The sequence below is a fragment of the Pseudoliparis swirei genome, chromosome 4 (assembly GCF_029220125.1).
Source record: "Pseudoliparis swirei isolate HS2019 ecotype Mariana Trench chromosome 4, NWPU_hadal_v1, whole genome shotgun sequence".
In the NCBI taxonomy this organism is placed as follows: domain Eukaryota; kingdom Metazoa; phylum Chordata; class Actinopteri; order Perciformes; family Liparidae; genus Pseudoliparis; species Pseudoliparis swirei.
This window is the reverse complement of record NC_079391.1, coordinates 847,010-866,509: the sequence shown is the minus strand read 5'-3', so window position 1 is coordinate 866,509 and position 19,500 is coordinate 847,010. Positions and strand designations below refer to the sequence as shown.

General features: G+C 44.9%; 1 protein-coding gene across 5 annotated transcripts in view; it reads right to left on the bottom strand.

The window, feature by feature from the left end:
- tent4b (terminal nucleotidyltransferase 4B) overlaps positions 1 to 18,835 on the bottom strand; it is a 33,966-nt gene extending 15,131 nt beyond the window's left edge. For 4 of the 5 annotated variants that reach the window (XM_056413069.1, XM_056413070.1, XM_056413071.1 and 1 more), the window contains exons 1-2: positions 17,973 to 18,835; positions 2,505 to 2,628 (exon numbers count right to left, since the gene is read on the bottom strand). In XM_056413069.1, coding sequence (XP_056269044.1) covers positions 2,505 to 2,628; positions 17,973 to 18,517 — 669 coding nt within the window. In that variant the 5' untranslated portion in view covers positions 18,518 to 18,835. Of the gene's footprint in view, positions 1 to 2,504; positions 2,629 to 2,786; positions 2,865 to 17,972 lie in introns of those variants that run through there. The other variant, XM_056413073.1, reaches the window with a different exon arrangement.
- Between the last annotated feature and the right edge of the window lie 665 nt (positions 18,836 to 19,500).

Here is a 19,500-nt window from a genome sequence, read left to right as displayed (position 1 = left end):
ACTTCAGATGGTGAGGTGAGACGATTTAACAGGTGAGGGTTGGGTAACTACAGGTGAGGGTTGGGTAACTACAGGTGAGGGTTGGGTGACTACAGGTGAGGGTTGGGTGACTACAGGTGAGGGTTGGGTGACTACAGGTGAGGGTTGGGTGACTACAGGTGAGGGTTGGGTGACTACAGGTGAGGGTTGGGTAACTACAGGTGAGGGTTGGGTGACTACAGGTGAGGGTTGGGTGACTACAGGTGAGGGTTGGGTAACTACAGGTGAGGGTTGGGTAACTACAAGTGAGGGTTGGGTGACTACAGGTGAGGGTTGGGTGACTACAGGTGAGGGTTGGGTAACTACAGGTGAGGGTTGGGTAACTACAGGTGAGGGTTGGGTAACTACAGGTGAGGGTTGGATGACTACAGGTGAGGGTTGGGTAACTACAGGTGAGGGTTGGGTGACTACAGGTGAGGGTTGGGTAACTACAGGTGGTGCTGGGTGACTACAGGTGAGGGTTGGGTGACTACAGGTGAGGGTTGGGTGACTACAGGTGAGGGTTGGGTGACTACAGGTGAGGGTTGGGTGACTACAGGTGAGGGTTGGGTGACTACAGGTGGTGAGGTGATGACTACAGGTGAGGGTTGGGTAACTACAGGTGAGGGTTGGGTGACTACAGGTGAGGGTTGGGTGACTACAGGTAGTCCCCACGGTGAGCTATGTTATCTCGACTTGTATTTAAATACAAGACAGAAGCTTTACAGCTTTTTAAAGCTCCGTGTTTACCTGAAAGCAGGCGGTGGATTGATGAGTCTAAAGGTCTAAACTAGCCTCGGAAACACACCAGGGCAAAGGTCAACTCTGCCCCCAATATCATATGACACTAGATATCATAATGTCATATGATATGTATGATAGCGTTTTGTTTTTGTTCTTCTTTGTGTGTCCTGTGTGTTGCCTGGACCAGGTAGGTACACACACACACATATAAATATAATTTGTTATTATATTTAAAAATGTTATAATTGCTTAATTTTTTTAACAATAAATAACAACAATTAAATAAGAATACAATTGAATATTTTGGTTATTTCTCAGAAAACACTTTGAATCTAAAGATTACTGCCTAATAGTCTTATTATTTCCATTTTCAATAGCTCATATCCTGTAAGCCTGAATAAGTATTTATATTTTTAAAAAGGTTAAATGTTATTTCACAAGTTTAAAAAAGTGCCCCAATTTCCTGGATTTTAGTCAGTGGGCAAAAACGGCCCCTAAAAAATGTAAATGTCCTGCTGGTCAAAACACAACCACATTGAGCTAACGTAACAACCACATTGAGCTAACGTAACAACCACATTGAGCTAATGTAACAACCACATTGAGCTAACGTAACAACCACATTGAGATAACGTAACAACCACATTGATCTAACGTAACCAACCACATTGAGCTAATGTAACAACCACATTGAGCTAACGTAACCAAACACATTGATCTAACGTAACCAACCACATTGAGCTAATGTAACAACCACATTGATCTAACGTAACAACCACATTGAGCTAACGTAACCAAACACATTGAGCTAACGTAACCAAACACATTGAGCTAACGTAATCAACCACATTGAGCTAACGTAACAACCACATTGAGCTAACGTAACAACCACATTGATCTAACGTAACAACCACATTGAGCTAACGTAACCAAACACATTGAGCTAACGTAATCAACCACATTGAGCTAACGTAACAACCACATTGAGCTAACGTAACAACCACATTGAGCTAACGTGACCTCATCCTCCACTGAGGGAACAGAACTCTGCGGCTGGGCGACACTGAGCTCCTGGTTGAGGATCAGCTCACTCTGCTCCATCAGCAGTCAGATGTAGGAGAATGAGGTGGAGCTGATAACGGGATCCAAGCACCAGAGATAACAGGATGCTTCACGCCGTTAGCTGACTCATATTAAACAGAGCTCCCTCTGTCCAGAAGTCGCCTGTTCACAATACTCAACCATGCAACGAGCATTGTGTTTATAATTTAACTATTTTCATTATTACAAACACATTTAGTTTCTGCCTGAACAAAATAACCTTGAGTGTTTTGAAAAGCTTTTAGATTACAGCCGAGACCAGAGTTCATCCCCAAGTTGACCAACGGAGGTCCAGGACTTAACATTTACATGACCCAACATTACGTGCCATCTCGTGTATACACGAGTATAAACCTTAAATAACACAAATGAGACAATAGTTTGATTAAAAGAATAAATATGTGTATAAATGTTTATTATTTTAATCAAACTGCATAAGTTAACGTATGAATATAACATGTCCAGGACTTTTGAAAAACTTTTAAGATTACATTTTTTTTCAAAGGACTTTTCCAGACCTGGAGATAACCGTTTTTAAACTCCATGACTGTTCCAGGTTTTCCATGACCGTATGAACCCTGGCAGACTTCCTATCCCACAGCCTGCAGTAACAAGCACACAGCTCTGTTTCGGGTCCGTACCTCGGCGCTGGGCCACAGGTCGTGGATGACTCCCTTGATTCTGTCCACGACCTCCAGCCTCATCTTCTCCTCCTCCGGCCGAGGGGAGATGTACTCGTAGAAGTCATTGACCTCCTCGTGTAGCCTGTGAATGACAGAACAGTGTGGTGAGTAAACAACACAGTATTTTTATAAATAAAACAATACATCTGTGTGTCCATTTCTTAGATAGTATTAGTGAGGAGAAGCAATGTTTAAGTCAAGCCTTGCACATTATCCCAGCCCAATGTCCCAATAAGAAACCTTGAAAGCAGCTGTGTTTTCATCATCATCCCATATCAACCATTTCTTTGTGGGGCAAACCAGTAGTCAAGAGCCGAGAGAACCCAGACCCTCCTGCTAGTGCAGTCAGCAATAAGTAATCCCAGTACACATGTGTCCTTGGAGCAGGTCGCTGTGCCCACACAGTTTGACCTTTCCACTGACTGGCGTCGCCCACAGAGAGGACCCGTCAACACAAACATGGAGAACACACAACAACAGGAACTCTCCTCCTGGCAGCGGGGAGAGGAAGTGATGTCCAACCGGGCCATGAAGCCCGTGTGGACGAGCGCCTGCAGAACACGCCCCCCGGCATCAGATTCTTTGGTTTCACATCGCTATATTTGGGGTTTCAGACACTGGTAGAAGCGGGGTTCATACACATGTTGACCCATGGATTTCCATGACTTTTCCATGACTTTTCCAGGGCGTTAAACCAAACATCGTCTGAAATCTGTGTTTACATGAACCAGTGAGAACATGCAGTATTTTATACTAACAATGAGAATTCCAAAGCATATAGCATATATACACAGCGTAAATTAACGTGAATATAACACTTTTTTATGACTTTTCCAAAACTTTTGGGTTTTAATTTTTTCCCATGACTTTTCCAGACCTGGAAATAAATATTTTTTAATTCCATGACTTTTCCAGGTTTTCCATGACCGTACGGACCCTGTAGAAGCCCAGGAGACAGAGGCAGCACTGACATGTTGCTGGTCTGTTAACCATGAGGAGAGAAATACACAATTCATCGTCTCCATTTTCAAACGCCATCATGGTGACAAAGACGACGTGGTCTCTGTGGTTCATGCGTGAGCTGCAGAGGACTTGTGTCTCTGAGTGACGATATGAGCTGCAGAGATTCTCTCAAATCAAACCGGGTGGTGAAGCAGACGCTTGCTGCTGTTTCTGTTCCCCTGAAACGAAACCCGGTGTGTTTGTTGTACTGGCTGCAGGCTGAGAGGAGGAGCAGCTCCTCTACATGTGGCTGGAGGAGGAGCAGCAAACAGAAACTTATCTCTTCTCCCGAAAAGAAAACTAACCAATGCAACAACAATGAAATTGAAACTGTTTTGAGTTATCAGAAAGAAACAAAGGGGCGGGGCTTCACCGCTGCAGCTCGCCACACTATAAAGTTATACATGCCTCGTGATGTCGGAATAAAGTGCAAAGTATTTAGTGACAAAACAAACAAAGCAAATATAAACTGTTGCCAGCGGCTCTATCTTCATCTGAACAAACTGTTCACTTTAAAACTACTTTAATCGACGTTTACACTCAACATGTCGCTCTGCTCGTCTGCAAATAAATCAACAACTTTAGTCGCCACACTTGGAAGATAAAGTGAGTTTGTTGTTAAGTATTTGGTTGGACTCTGCAGGTTACAGACAAATTACTTTATTTAGTATTTGAATCCATTCAAATTCTGGACAGTTATAATTGTTAAAAAAAGTAATAACAATAAATAACTACAAATAAATAAGATTACAATTTAATATGATTCTCAAATTTTCTTTGTTCTCAGAAAAGTGTTCGGGTTAGGCCAAAAGGAGGTGAGAAAACATTGTTTTTCCTTCAGCTCTGGAAATCTGTTCCCTGAGATTACATCATATTACAAGTGGGATTTAGAGATAAGCGGCGCCCGGCGTCCATGAGCTGCCGGCGGAGAGGAAACGGGATCCAGAGCTGAGACTCATGAGACCAACAGCCGGTTGACTGTGAAATGAAACCTACCTGCTCACGTGTTACCTGTTGTTGTGCCACGTGTTTCAGCTTTTCAATGGAAACACAGCCACTCCAAGGCCCTCTTTAGATTTTTAGAGGTAGATGTTTATGGAAATACAGTTTTAAACCTTTAAACTGCCTCATTCCAGACAGATCATCATCCTGGAAGGGCTTTAAAAAGGTAAAACATATTTTAAATGATTAAAATAGCCCCCTAGTGGTTGCAAAGATACAGCATGTTTAGTTTGGGGATGCACTGGGGAGGCCTACAAAATATTTCTCATTTTTTATTATATTTAAAAAGAAGCATTTAGAATAAAGAATAGAGCAATGAGATGAGGGCTGGACCAGAGGGAAGCTTTGTTAGAGACAGTGTTGGCTCAGAGGACTTTGTTTCTTAATATTCACCAATTTATGGCTTCAAAAACAATTATTTTTATAACAGAAATGATTTTGTGTCTAAAACATTAGAAACCACAAAATATCCAGTTTCATAGCCTCAGTTAAACCCTGAGATAACAGAAAATCCTCTCACGGAAGGTGTTGCGTAAGAACGGATTGTTTTAATTGGTCAGCGCGGTCACAGCGACGCAGTTATTGCGAGCTTCAGGTTTCGTGTATTTTCCATAAGTCTGGTCATGAAAACACGAGCTCCCGAGACAGTTTAATAAATATCATGCAGGAGAAACGATGAGCCCAGGACTCCTTTCTGCTTCCTCTCATCATGCAATGCAGAAGAAGAATTTATCATTTATAATTATACAAACCAAAGAATGCAGACTTTGCTCATGATAATGGAAAAAGACTTAATGCAATGCTCTTTTATCACGTTTTAGGTTTATGAAATACTGCTTATGAGCTTCTCATTTAGCTTCTCAATTAGCTCCTAGATTAGCTTCACAATGAGTTCAGGGTTTTCCTGCATAGAGAAAATTTGGGCGCGCGCCTAAGCCGTTTTCCCGAACGCCTACGACAAATCCCGAGCGCCTAAGGCAAAAAAATGTCAGCGATGGAAAAAACAAAAACAAAAAAACTGTTCATCACGTGCATGTCAGCGAATATGTTCTCAATAGGGATGCATCGATCTGATCGGCACCGATCCATATCGGCCGATATTCCCATTATCGGTTTTGATCGGCGTTCTCAAAACGGCCGATCAGATGACGTAACATCTGAGAGAAAAACTATCAGACGTTTCAATCGCGGCGCATCGCAACGGAGACGATGCGCCGCGGGCCGCAGAGTGAGAGGTCAGAGGTCAGAGGATCCTCCCACCGGCGGCGTCCCGTCCCCGAGTTGAATCTCTGGGTCGACTCAGCCGACTCACATGTCTGCCCCTAGAGATGCTCACGCTAAGCACATTCCATCAGGAGCTAAGAGGGGTTTGATAGAGTTAGCGGAAGGATTTCCGTGACACAACATCCGGTTTTGCAAAGTTAGCGGAAAGAATCACGTGAAACAACATCCGTTTTTCAAAATAAGATGTCGACAAATCATACACAAGTAAACAATGAACTGATTTTGTATCTTTAAAAATCGTTTCTGAGATTTAGCTTAAATTATGCTAACATCAAAACATGTTTACTGTACCAAGGAAGAGTTTATAAAAATAAAGGTCAGACTTTTGTATGTTAAAAGTTCTGTAAATAGATTTCCCCAAGAGTTCCAGGAAATGAATGATGCAGATGTGTTCCAGACATATCTGAAATCCCCTACAAGAGCAATCAAACAATTTTAATGTATCAATTAGGACATTTTTCAAAGTAAAAGTCCTAAATGTTTAAAGAAATCGGTAATTTCTTTAATGTTTGAGTTGCTTTATATATGTATTTCCTCATAGTCCTCATAGCAATAATGCTACACAATAAATAGAATGCTTCAATCGACACCGTGATCGGCAGGTACTGATTTCATTGATCGGTGATCGGTATTATCAGATCGGCAGATACTGATTTCAGTGATCGGTGATCGGCACCAAAAAACCTGATCGGTGCATCTCTAGTTCTCAATAGTATGTTTCAAGTCGGCTACAGCCGAACCCTCGTTCTGTTTTGATCAATAGTAATCGAGTTGATAAGCGTGTCTTCTTGTCTGATCAATACGCAACTGTGAGGTGCGCGTATAGATAGAGAGACACAGACCGTGGAGTTCCTCATTTAGCTTCTCATTTAGCTTCACAATGAGCTTCTCATTTAGCTTCACAATGAGCTTCTCATTTGGCTTCTTGATTAGCTTCTCATTTGGCTTCTTGATTAGCTTCTCATTTAGCTTCTCCGTGAGCTTCAGTAGACCCTGGACATTCCTACAGAGCTTCTCCATGAACCTGCAACACCTCCTCAGAGTATTATAATAAATATCGTCTGTACGCAGCTCAGAGAAGAACAGGCAAAAGAAAGAAATGTGAGGAAGCAAAGGTAAGAAATAGGACGAAATAAATAAAAGTGAATAAAATAAATAAACGGTAGAGGGCCAGAAACCCAGAAGGTGGAACAGCAGCATGGCGAGGGCGTGGCCCTGAAGGCCTTCATGTGGGTGAAGAGGAGGTTACGTCACACTGACACTTCAGATATCTGAGCACAAAGGCGTCTTTCAAATCGCCTGCAGCGTCGCCTCAGAATTTAATATAACAGGCATGCTGGAACACAAGCAACACCTGGCCACGTGCATGGGTGTTGATAGGAGTGAATACAGGTAACAGCTCCAGTGTTAGTTTTTCAACGGTTGAAATGTTGGCTGTGGACACCCTTTGCAACAAGAGGGTAGTGTGTGTGTGTCGTTGCCAAATACGTCGCATCCCATAATGTTCTTTCTCCTCGAGCGAGGCCGAGGTGTCGATGCCTCGTGAATGTTTCATCAATGAACTGATCCGGGTGCTACGCGTTGGCAACGGGGACCAAAAGGCTCAAATTACCCAGAAGCCCCAAACACGCGCCGTCAACCGACCTGCTGTGTGAGGGGAACTACGGCCGATGCTTCATATTAACAATTAAAAAGTACAGCTTTAATGTTGGCATTGACTGTTGGTGGGCAGCAGGTCCGCCTTCAATCGGGGGTTGGAGGTCGATCTCCGCCTAGTCGATGTGTCCTTGAGCAAGGCACTTGACCCAGAGTTTCTGCTGTAGCTGCTCTTGAAGAGGCTGTGCAGCTCTAGTGAAGCGATGGAGACGAGTCTCAACTACCATTTAAAGCTTTCCCAACACCAGTAGAAGTCATGTGACGCATGTTTAGTAGCACAGAAAGTTGATTCAGACAAATATCTCCTTAAAAACATTAAAATAGGTAAAATGACCTTAAACAATTACACCACATGAATCACTGCACTTCTTACTATTCATTTTCAAATACATTCAAATTAAATAAATGTATTTCTGGTTAGTTTCTTACACACCTAGACTGAAAATACTGTTACTTTAAATAGTATGCATTACTTACTTTAAATAGTATCTATTACTTACTTTAAATAGTACCTATTATTTACTTTATAAATATCTAATACTTACTTTAAATAGTATCTATTACTTACTTTATTAATATCTAATACTTACTTTAAATAGTATGCATTACTTACTTTAAATAGTACCTATTATTTACTTTATTAATATCGAATACTTACTTTAAATAGTATGCATTACTTACTTTAAATAGTACCTATTATTCACTTTATTAATATCTAATACTTACTTTAAATAGTATGTATTACTTAATTTAAATAGCATCTATTACTTACTTTAAATAGTATGCATTACTTACTTTAAATAGTATGTATTACTTACTTTAAATAGCATCTATTACTTACTTTAAATAGCATCTATTACTTACTTTAAATAGTATCTATTACTTACTTTAAATAGTATGCATTACTTACTTTAAATAGTATGCATTACTTACTTTTAATAATATCCATTACTTTAAATAGTATGTAATACTTACTTTTAATAATATCTATTACTTTAAATATTATGTAATACTTACTTTTAATAATATCTATTACTTACTTTTAATGTAAAAGTTATTCTTACCACATATACTGTTGTAGTGTCTTATCCTGTAATGTTTATTAGTTTTATATTTGTTATTGTTTTATGTTTGTTATCGTTTTATGTTTGCTATCGTTTTATATTTGTTGTTTACTGTTTGTTATTGTTTACTGTTTGTTATTGTTTATTATTGTTTAATGTTTGTTATTGTTTAATATTAGTTACTGTTTGTTATTGTTTTATGTTTGTTATTGTTTTGTGATTATTATGGTCTGTTAAGGAACTACAGATGTAAATTAGCTGTAACTATAATCTGGAGCATCAAAGAGTGACGTTGATGTTTTACTGCACATGATCCTTTAAATAAAGATAATCCAGAATGATTTTAGAGCTAAACCTAAGCAGCATCAGAAAGAGAGATAAGAGGAGGAGATGATTAACTTGAAGTCCTCTGAACGAGACGTCAGTCTAACGTTATAAAACACCAACGCAGCCGGCTCACTGGCTGGCGGAGCAGGGAGGCTTCCCATTGGTCGGGAAGAGGGGAAAGAAAAACACATTCCTCGTGACACACGGGACTGCGACCGGCCGCCGCGAGACCGTTTCACCCGCAGTCTGGGGGCTAGGGAGGAGGGGGAGGATCCACGGGCATGAGGGCCATGAGGGCCATGAAGGCCATGAGGGCCATGAAGGCCATGAAGGCCATGAGGGCCATGAGGGCCATGAAGGCCATGAGGGCCATGAGGGCCATGAAGGCCATGAGGGCAATGAGGGCCATGAAGGCCATGAAGGCCATGAGGGCAATGAGGGCCATGAGGGCCATGAAGGCCATGAGGGGCATGAGGGGCATGAAGGCCATGAAGGCCATGAAGGCCATGAAGGCCACGAGGGCCATGAAGGCCAATGAGGGCCATGAAGGCCAATGAGGGGCATGAAGGCCATGAGGGGCATGAAGGCCATGAGGGGCATGAAGGCCATGAGGGGCATGAAGGCCATGAGGGGCATGAAGGCCATGAGGGGCATGAAGGCAATGAGGGGCATGAAGGCCATGAGGGCCATGAGGGGCATGAAGGCCATGAGGGCAATGAGGGGCATGAAGGCCACGAGGGCCATGAGGGCAATGAGGGGCATGAAGGCCACGAGGGCCATGAGGGCAATGAGGGCCATGAAGGCCACGAGGGCCATGAGGGCCACGAGGGCAATGAGGGCCATGAGGGGCATGAAGGCCATGAGGGGCATGAAGGCCATGAAGGGCATGAAGGCCATGAGGGGCATGAAGGCCATGAGGGGCATGAAGGCCATGAGGCCAATGAGGGCCATGAAGGCCATGAGGGCCAATGAGGGCCATGAGGGCCATGAGGGCCATGAAGGCAATGAGGGGCATGAAGGCCATGAAGGCCATGAAGGCAATGAGGGGCATGAAGGCCATGAGGGCAATGAGGGGCATGAAGGCAATGAGGGGCATGAGGGCCATGAGGGCCACGAAGGCCATGAGGGCCATGAAGGCAATGAGGGCCATGAAGGCAATGAGGGCCATGAAGGCAATGAAGGCCATGAGGGCCACGAAGGCCAATGAGGGCCACGAAGGCCATGAGGGCCATGAAGGCCATGAGGGCAATGAGGGCCATGAGGGCAATGAAGGCCATGAAGGCAATGAAGGCCATGAGGGCAATGAGGGCCATGAGGGCCATGAGGGCAATGAGGGCAATGAGGCCTGAGCCGGGGCTAATCAGCGGGCAGCGGTTAACCTGCAAGTGAAGCTCTGCTTCAACACCTGGACGCCACCAGCTTTACGTCTTAAGGAAAAAACAGGAGTTCAAGCCTTTCTGTTCACAACTCGTAAAACAGGACAGGTAGCATAACGATAACTAGAGGAAAGACGCCCTGAAAGAACCAAATGCGTAAAATACGGACAACATAACGACAACTCAAGAACTCGTTGGCCTGGATACCTCTACTCACCAAATGTGTTCTAGCACAGGTGAATTATGTTCAGGTGAATTATGTCCGTGACCCAGGTGAAATGTGTTCAGGTGGAATGTGTTCAGGTGGAATGTGTTCAGGTGGAATGTGTTCAGGTGAAATGTGTTCAGGTGAAATGTGTTCAGGTGGAATGTGTTCAGGTGGAATGTGTTCAGGTGGAATGTGTTCAGGTGAAATGTGTTCAGGTGGAATGTGTTCAGGTGGAATGTGTTCAGGTGGAATGTGTTCAGGTGGAATGTGTTCAGGTGGAATGTGTTCAGGTGGAATGTGTTCTAGCCCAGGTGTGCTGACAATATGCATTTTCCTCCCCATAAAACCGGATAACCAATCAAATCAGAGATACTGTCTCCAAGAGCAGCAGCAGGTGGACATGAAGGATCCTCAGAGTGTTCTCCACGACGAGAGGGAAGGAGTCATGCATCCGTCCTCAGGCAGTTAGGTTCCTCACTTTAGATATGACAACATAGAAATGAACAAACTAGAAAGTGTTGTCCACACTCTTTGCCCCAGCTGATGCTGGCACTTGAGAAATATGGGCAATTATCAGGATATAAGGTTAATGTGGGTAAAACCCAAGTGCTTTCGTATAACTATAAACCAACATCAGAAATGGAAAGCAAATACCCATGGTCATGGCAAGCAAAATCCCTTAAGTACCTAGGCATAAATATTCCAAAAGATCTGTCAAAACTATCAGGATATAACTACTCACCTATAAACAAAAAAAATCAAAGAAGATATCACAAGATGGAACCTCGTACCTTTCTTTAGTTTCAGCTCAAGAATACAATCTATTAAAATGAACATATTAGCCAGATTGTTATATCTATTTCAAACCCTACCAATAGAAGTTTCTCAGGGCCAGCTTTATGAATGGGACAAAATGTTGTCGAGATACGTGTGGCAAGGCAAGAGACCAAGGGTTCGCCTTAAAACACTGCAGTTAGTAAAGGAGAAGGGGGGGTGGGGTCTGCCATCCCTCAAGGAATTCGACTATGCCGCCCAGACAAGAGCTATAATATGCTGGTGCAATCCTTCATATGATGCACAGTGGAAAGACATTGAAGAAAAAATATTTCCCATTCCAATACAAGCAATCATAGCTGACTCTAAAATGCAACACTACATAAACAGTTCTGATAATCCATGGGTCAAATTGATCCTTAAAGTGTGGAAGAATATCATTAGAGAATACAAACTTGAAGGAGATCTACTGTGCCTTAAATGGTGTGGATATGACTCAGACTTCACACCAAATAAAATGGACACCAGATTCAAAAAATGGAGAGCTAATGGAATAACAGCTTTATGCAATATTATGAAGGGAAACAAACTGCTTAGTTTTGAAATGATTAAAGAAAATTATCTTTTAGAGAAACAGGACTTCTTTAGATACCTAGTTGCGGCATTTTGTCAATGAAAATGTTAAAAAGGTAACGGAGGTAAACTCCAGTCTCATAGAACTGTTTAAAAGAGCATACAAGTCAAATTGCAATAAAGGGGCAATATCAGCCATATATAAATGCTTTCTAGAGCTTAAAACTCATTCAACAGCATACATCAAAGCAAAATGGGAAAAGGAATCTGGGATAGATATTTCTGAGGAAGAATGGACATTAATATGGGGGTATCAATGGAAATGTACCAGTTCAATGAGCTGGCGAGAGTTTAACTGGAAAAATTGTATAAGATACTTCATTACACCATCTCAGACATCTCATTATAGCGATAACATTCCTGTTTGCTGGAGAAAGTGTGGACACCAAAGCGCAAACCACTACCACATCTTCTGGGACTGTCCCATCATTAAAAACTTTTGGAAGGCGGTACACAATGCTTCACAGGACATCTTTCACGAGGACATCCCTTTGGACTTTAAGATTCTGTACCTTGGAAATATACCTCAAAGCTGGCCGAAAGGGGACAGACTCTTGATAAATGCAATGCTGGTGGCCAGTAAAAAGTCTCTTACCAGAAAATGGTTATTACCAGAGTGTCCAACAATCACATCATGGAGAGACATTGTGACAGATCTACAGAATGGAGCAGATCACAGCCCAGGTTAACCAAAGAACGGAAACATTTCTGAAGCACTGGCAAAAGTGGTGCAACTATGTCACCGATAAATGGCCTGACTATTTCTTTACTCTATAGAAAATGATTTCTCCCTGCTTTATTTATTTATTGTTTTGTTACTATGGTATTGTTTTTGTTTCTTTATTTGCATATGTGTTTATTTTTTGTTTTTTTACTTCTCTTTATACAAAGAATCTGAAAAATTTAAACATGTGTATGTGAGATTCTGAACACTAATAAAATATAAATTTTAAAAAAAAGAAAGTGTTGTCCTAATATTTCGATTTTTACTACAGAATTCAGACGCTAACTTGTGGCGACCGCTTTGAGAATCAAGTTAAAGTAAGTTGAACTCTGGGCGAGTGTGAGCGTGTGCTGTCAGTCAACAACAGAGTCTCCTCTGCAGGAGACGTCTCAGTTCAGAACCACCAACACTTTGAACCCATTAAATCCACCTTCACTCTGAAGCTCACAAAGCTGGTTATAGAATTCATTTCGGGGCGTTGCATCTTGCCTTCACAATAAAAGCCCACAGCTCAGCCACCGGCTCAGAGCGCCGCGCCGCTCCACGCCTTCACGCAGAGTCCAGACCCCCGGACAGCGAGCCGCAGACGCTCCCGTAGAGCTCCGGGTCCGACCGGCCGGCCCTGAAGGGCGTGAGGTTTGTTCCTGGAGGTCGTTGCTTTGGGGCGTGAGGCTGTGTGCAGCGTGTAAACACTGGCGGCGTGGAGCCCAGGGCAGCTCACACCTCCTCTCAGCCCGATGGCCAAATATAGAGCACTGCATGCTGGGAGGACGCTCCCACTTCCACCCTCTGGTTCACACGTGTGATCCCAACCCGAGGCCCTCGCTCCCTGAACCACAGGCAGGTGTGTTCAGGTAAACCGGGCGAGGACATGGACAGTTTCTAGGGGGCACATTTCCCCCACCGACTTAAGTCCAGGGGCATTTAGAAGGAAATTGGGGGAACTTGTGAAATAACATTTAACCGTTGTTCAAAAATAATAAATATACTTCTTTAGGCTCACAGGATACGAGCACAGGTCATCAAAACGACAAAAATAAGACTCTTACAGAAAGTCTCATCTACAGATTCAAAGTGTTTTCTTAGATTTTAACAAAAAACAAGTCTTATTTATCTGTGGTTATTCATTATTACAATTTTGTAAACTAACTTATTTCTTTGTTTTTTTAATAATAAAAAATGCTATGTATTGATTTGTTGTGTACCTACCTGGTACAGGAAGTACAGATAGGACACAAAAAGAAAACAATATTCAATCATCTAACTTCCGGGGGCATCTGTTGCCTCTTCGTGATATCAGGGGCAACATCATATTTCTTAGGGGCAGCTTTGCCCTTTGACCTCGTGTGTTTCCGACGCTGCGGTAAACATTAACGACGAGGCTAACTACAGTAAAGTATTCTCCATTTGGCGGATTACAGATGTTGTATCTACGCCATGAATAACATTCATGAGTGTATATCATGACACATATACACTGCTCCCCCAGGCATGGAGACTTAACCACTGAGTGAACACAAGCAGCCAGGGAGCTGCACATCCACACGGCGTGCATTCAGAATGCATCGAGCCTCCCTGAACCCAGAGAGTGATTGTGATCACGGTTCTGGGATTATCTTATCACGCAGGAATGTCCTTCTGCAAACACGGCGTCCACATTACTATAAAGAGGATGGCAGAGCTCCCGCTCCGTCCTGCTCGTCGACGCACGCCCAACAGAAAGCGCCTAAAAGGTCCTCAGAGCCCCGAGGGCCTCCTCCAAGGCGAGATGCCTCAGAGCGCCCGGCGAGGTCAGAAGGTCACGGACGTCGCTATCAGCCAACGGTGCTTTTAATGTGTGACTTTCAAGATATCAGAACAAATCCTGTTTATGGATCTGCATGGGTTAATAATATATATTAAACCAGCAAGTTGTGACACAGCGCCCTAAAGCTGAGATCTTAAATCCAGTGATGGCTTCATTAATGACATGTCACCGTCTAATAAATAACAATAAATATCAAAAGAGCCCTCAACAAATACCTGGAATTACAACTCTGTAGTGACTAGGGATGCACCGATCTGATCGGCGTCGATCCATATCGGCCGATATTCCCATTATCGGTTTTGATCGGCGTTCTCAAAACGGCCGATCAGATGACGTAACATCTGAGAGAAAAACTATCAGAGACGTTTCAATCGCGGCGCATCGCAACGGAGACGATGCGCCCGGCGAGGGCCGCAGAGGTCAGAGGGGATCCTCCCCACCGAGCGGCGTCCCCGTCCCCCGAGTTGAATCTCTGGGTCGACTCAGCCGACTCACATGTCTGCCCCTAGAGATGCTCACGCTAAACACATTCCATCGGGAGCGAGAGGGTTCTGATAAAGTTAGCGGAAGGATTTAAGTGACAACATCCGGTTTTGCAAAGTTAGCGGAAAGAACCACGTGAAACAACATCCGTTTTTCAAAATAAGATGTCGACAAATCATACACTAACATATCAAAGTAAACAATGAACTGATTTTGTATCTTTATAGATCGTTTCTGAGATTTAGCTTAAATTATGCTAACATTAAAACTTATTTACTGTACCAAGGAAGAGTTTATAAAAAATAAAGGTCAGACTTTTGTACGTTAAACAAAGTCCTGTAAATAGATTTCCCCAAGAGTTCCAGGATGAATGATGCAGATGTGTTCCAGACATATCTGAAATCCCCTACAATAGCAATCAAACAATTTTAATGTATCAATTAGGACATTTTTCAAAGTAAAAGTCCTAAATGTTTAAAGAAATCGGTAATTTCTTTAATGTTTGAGGTGCTTTATATATGTATTTCCTCATAGCAATAATGCTACACAATAAATAGAATGCTTCAATCGACACCGTGATCGGTGATCGGTATTATCGGTGATCGGCAGATACTGATTTCAGTGATCGGTGATCGGCACCAAAAACCTGATCGGTGCTTCTCTAGTAATGACATAGAATAGAATAGAATATACACTTTTATTTATCCCCAAGGGGAAATTAGTTCTCTGCATTTAACCCATCCTTGGTTATTATGAGCAGGTGAAGCGCCGAAGCAACTGGGGTTCAGTGCCTGCTCAAGGACACTTCGACTTGTAACTAATGGGGAGAGCGGGGATCGAACCCACAACCCTGCGGTTGCAGGACGGCCCTCTTACCCCACTGAGCTAAAGCCGCCCTGTCACGTTTCAGAGGAGAGCCACCTGACACCCACAAATACTAAATATAGGTGCACAATTAACACGTTTATAGGAGAACTAGTCACCGCTTAAATGCAGCATTACCTAATTAATTCAAGTTGACCACGACCACTGCTCCTCATTGTGTAAAACACTATGTCAGTCACTGCAGATACAACTCAGCCCATTCATGTCTAATGATTCAAAACAATCAGAGAAATCCCTCTGACCTGTGTGTGTGTGTGTGTGTGTATGTATGTATGTGTGTGTGTGTGTGTATTCTGTCCATACTAGCGTGCGTACTAATGCGTTCTGAGACGAGTGCTGTGGGCTGATACAGAACACACAAGCTGAGGCCGTGTCCACGCTGGAGGACTCAGTATTTGGGGCTTTGGGCCTCAAACTGTCCTTGAGGCGCTCGAGGGCTCCAGCCTGACAGGCCGAGCCCTCTGTGCACACTTTCCATAAGTCACATGTCTGCAGACTCATCAGGAAGGAGACCCAGACCAACACAGAGGTAAAGGAGGTGGAGGGCGTGAATGTGTATTGAGTGAACACCGGGCCGTCAACATTAAGGACGCTTCAGCCACGTCTCCACGGCCTGAGGGACGGACACACTGACCTCTCAACCCACCAGCGCTCACTTCCTGTTGCTGCATGTCTGTGGGCTGAAGGAGGCAGCGGAGAACCGGTCGGATGGCTCAATCCATGCACCGCCACTCACGCATGGGAAGAACCCGGTCACCTCGTACTGCTTCCTCCCAGTCTCAAAGGAACTATACTCCAGCATGCAGCCAACAGTAGGGTGCATGGGGCCAACAGTAGGGTGCATGGGGCCAACAGTAGGGTGCATGGGGCCAACAGTAGGGTGCATGGGGCCAACAGTAGGGTGCATGAGGCCTGCAGTAGGGTGCATGGGGCTAACAGTAGGGTGCATGAGGCCAACAGTAGGGTGCATGAGGCCAACAGTAGGGTGCATGAGGCCAACAGTAGGGTGCATGAGGCCAACAGTAGGGTGCATGGGGCCAACAGTAGGGTGCATGGGGCCAACAGTAGGGTGCATGAGGCCAACAGTAGGGTGCATGAGGCCAACAGTAGGGTGCATGAGGCCAACAGTAGGGTGCATGGGGCCAACAGTAGGGTGCATGGGGCCAACAGTAGGGTGCATGGGGCCAACAGTAGGGTGCATGAGGCCAACAGTAGGGTGCATGGGGCCAACAGTAGGGTGCATGAGGCCAACAGTAGGGTGCATGGGGCCAACAGTAGGGTGCATGAGGCCTGCAGTAGGGTGCATGAGGCCTGCAGTAGGGTGCATGAGGCCAACAGTAGGGTGCATGGGGCCAACAGTAGGGTGCATGGGGCCAACAGTAGGGTGCATGAGGCCAACAGTAGGGTGCATGGGGCCAACAGTAGGGTGCATGGGGCCAACAGTAGGGTGCATGAGGCCTGCAGTAGGGTGCATGGGGCCAACAGTAGGGTGCATGGGGCCAACAGTAGGGTGCATGGGGCCAACAGTAGGGTGCATGAGGCCTGCAGTAGGGTGCATGGGGCCACCTCGTGTTGAACACCATCGTGTTAGCCCGTGTCTTTACCCAGAAGCCTCAGCTGCTGCAGCTGGTGGTTATGTAGATGAGTTCACCGCATTACGAAACAACCAGTTGACCCTCCTGGTGTTTTAGGTTCACAGGACTTGATGCATTCCTATAAATCCACTATTGACTTAAATCTGCAGCTTCACCTCGATGTGTGATACAGCTCACCGTATCGCAATGCGCGTGCACGTTGGGGGATTGACTCACTTTCACATTTGTTTTGCGTAAGTCATCCAACTATTGGGGTGGGGAACACATGACATGTGGGTGGGGTGGGGAACACACGACATGTGGGTGGGGTGGGGAACACACGACATGTGGGTGGGGAACACACGACATGTGGGTGGGGTGGGGAACACACGACATGTGGGTGGGGTGGGGAACACACGACATGTGGGTGGGGTGGGGAACACACGACATGTGGGTGGGGAACACACGACATGTGGGTGGGGTGGGGAACACACGACATGTGGGTGGGGTGGGGAACACATGACATGTGGGTGGGGTGGGCTGACCCCCGGCATGTCCCCTGTGCTCGGTGGACACAGCGGTTCACCAGCTGGTTCACAGGCTCCAAGTTCAAGTTAAAACTCTTACCCGACGATCCCCTCCGAGTAGTCCCGGCTCTTCCACGGCGTGCCCGCGTACCCGGCGTCCCCTCGCGCGACGCCGCTGCTCAAGAGGCTGGAGTTGAACCCGAAGGTGCTCGCTTTGTTGTCCCTTTTCCTCTTGTTGGGCTGTCCGTCCGTCAGCCACCTGGAGAGCACCGCGCCCCCGCCGCCCTGCTGCTGCTGCCGCCCCGCTCCCGCGGCCCGGTGGTTCTGGTTGCTGTTGCTCTCCAGCGGGATGAAGTCCCGCTGCGCCCCGATGGACCTGTTGTCCGCCATCGCGGACGTCATGGCCGCCAGGGTCCCGAAGTCGCTGTCGCCGCTGTGCGAGGAGTCCCGCGCCGCGCTCCTGCCGGAGAGGAGGGCTCCCGCCGCGCCGGGGACGGTCGCCTGGAGGCTCGCGGCGCTCTGGGTGCTGTAGCCGTTGTTGACGTGCAGGTAGCCGAGCCCTTGGGTCGTCTCCCAGATCTGCATCCACAGGTTGTTGGCGGGTCCGCGCTGTTCTGGTTGGAACCAGGCGATTCTTGGATCCATCAAACGTCGCTGTAGGCCCGCTGCCTCCCCCCCTCCCCCGCCCCCGCTAGCGTGAAGCTAGCCGGGTCGCTCGCTAACGTGAGCTAACGGTAGCTAGCGCTAGCCTGCTAGCCTCGTCCTCGCCGCCGCTAGCCTCGTTCTGTCGCCGCCCGTTGCTTCTAGAACGTGGGGTAAAAACAAACCGTCCTCGGTGACGCCGACACGCGGTTGTCAAGCGAAAGAATCCACAGAAAATAAAACGAGACTTTGAGCCAAAGTGTTAAAAAAGATGGTAGCTCGAGTTGGGGTCGGAGACCGGAGGAACGTGCAGCTGCTGCCCGTCGCCGCGCTGCTCTGACCCTTCCCCGGTCCTGGGTCCGTCAACGGCGAAGTGTACGGTGCGACCGCGCATGCGCGGAGCGAGTGAGCCGAAAAGGGGGCGGGGAAACAGAAGTTACGCAACAGACAACCGCCTCTTACATAACATGTGATGTATTATTCCCTCGTCAAAGGGAGGTTGACAGGTGGTGAAAGTACTACAACGGAACGTGGTACATGTTCATAGTATTTTTTAAATAATACTACTATATTTTGACTACATGATTAAAGTTAAATACCACTGTGTTCAACATATCCTGATTGTGCAAACCTTTTATAAATATATTCACTGTGTATTTAGTTTATAAATATATATATATACATATATATAAATTCACTGTATATTTAGTTTATATATGTATATAAACTGTAAATATACAGTGTATATATATACTGTAAATATATATATACATATATATATATTCACTGTGTATTTAGTTTAGTCCCAAATAAATCCAAAAAAGGTTTGCACAATCATTCTAGTGAACTTGTTTCCTGCAGCGTTTTAAATTACTATAATATATATCGTATATATATATATATACGATATATATTATAGTTTTAGTGTTATAGTATTTTAAAACACTGCAGTAAACAAATGGAATTACACAATTATACCAGGGCAA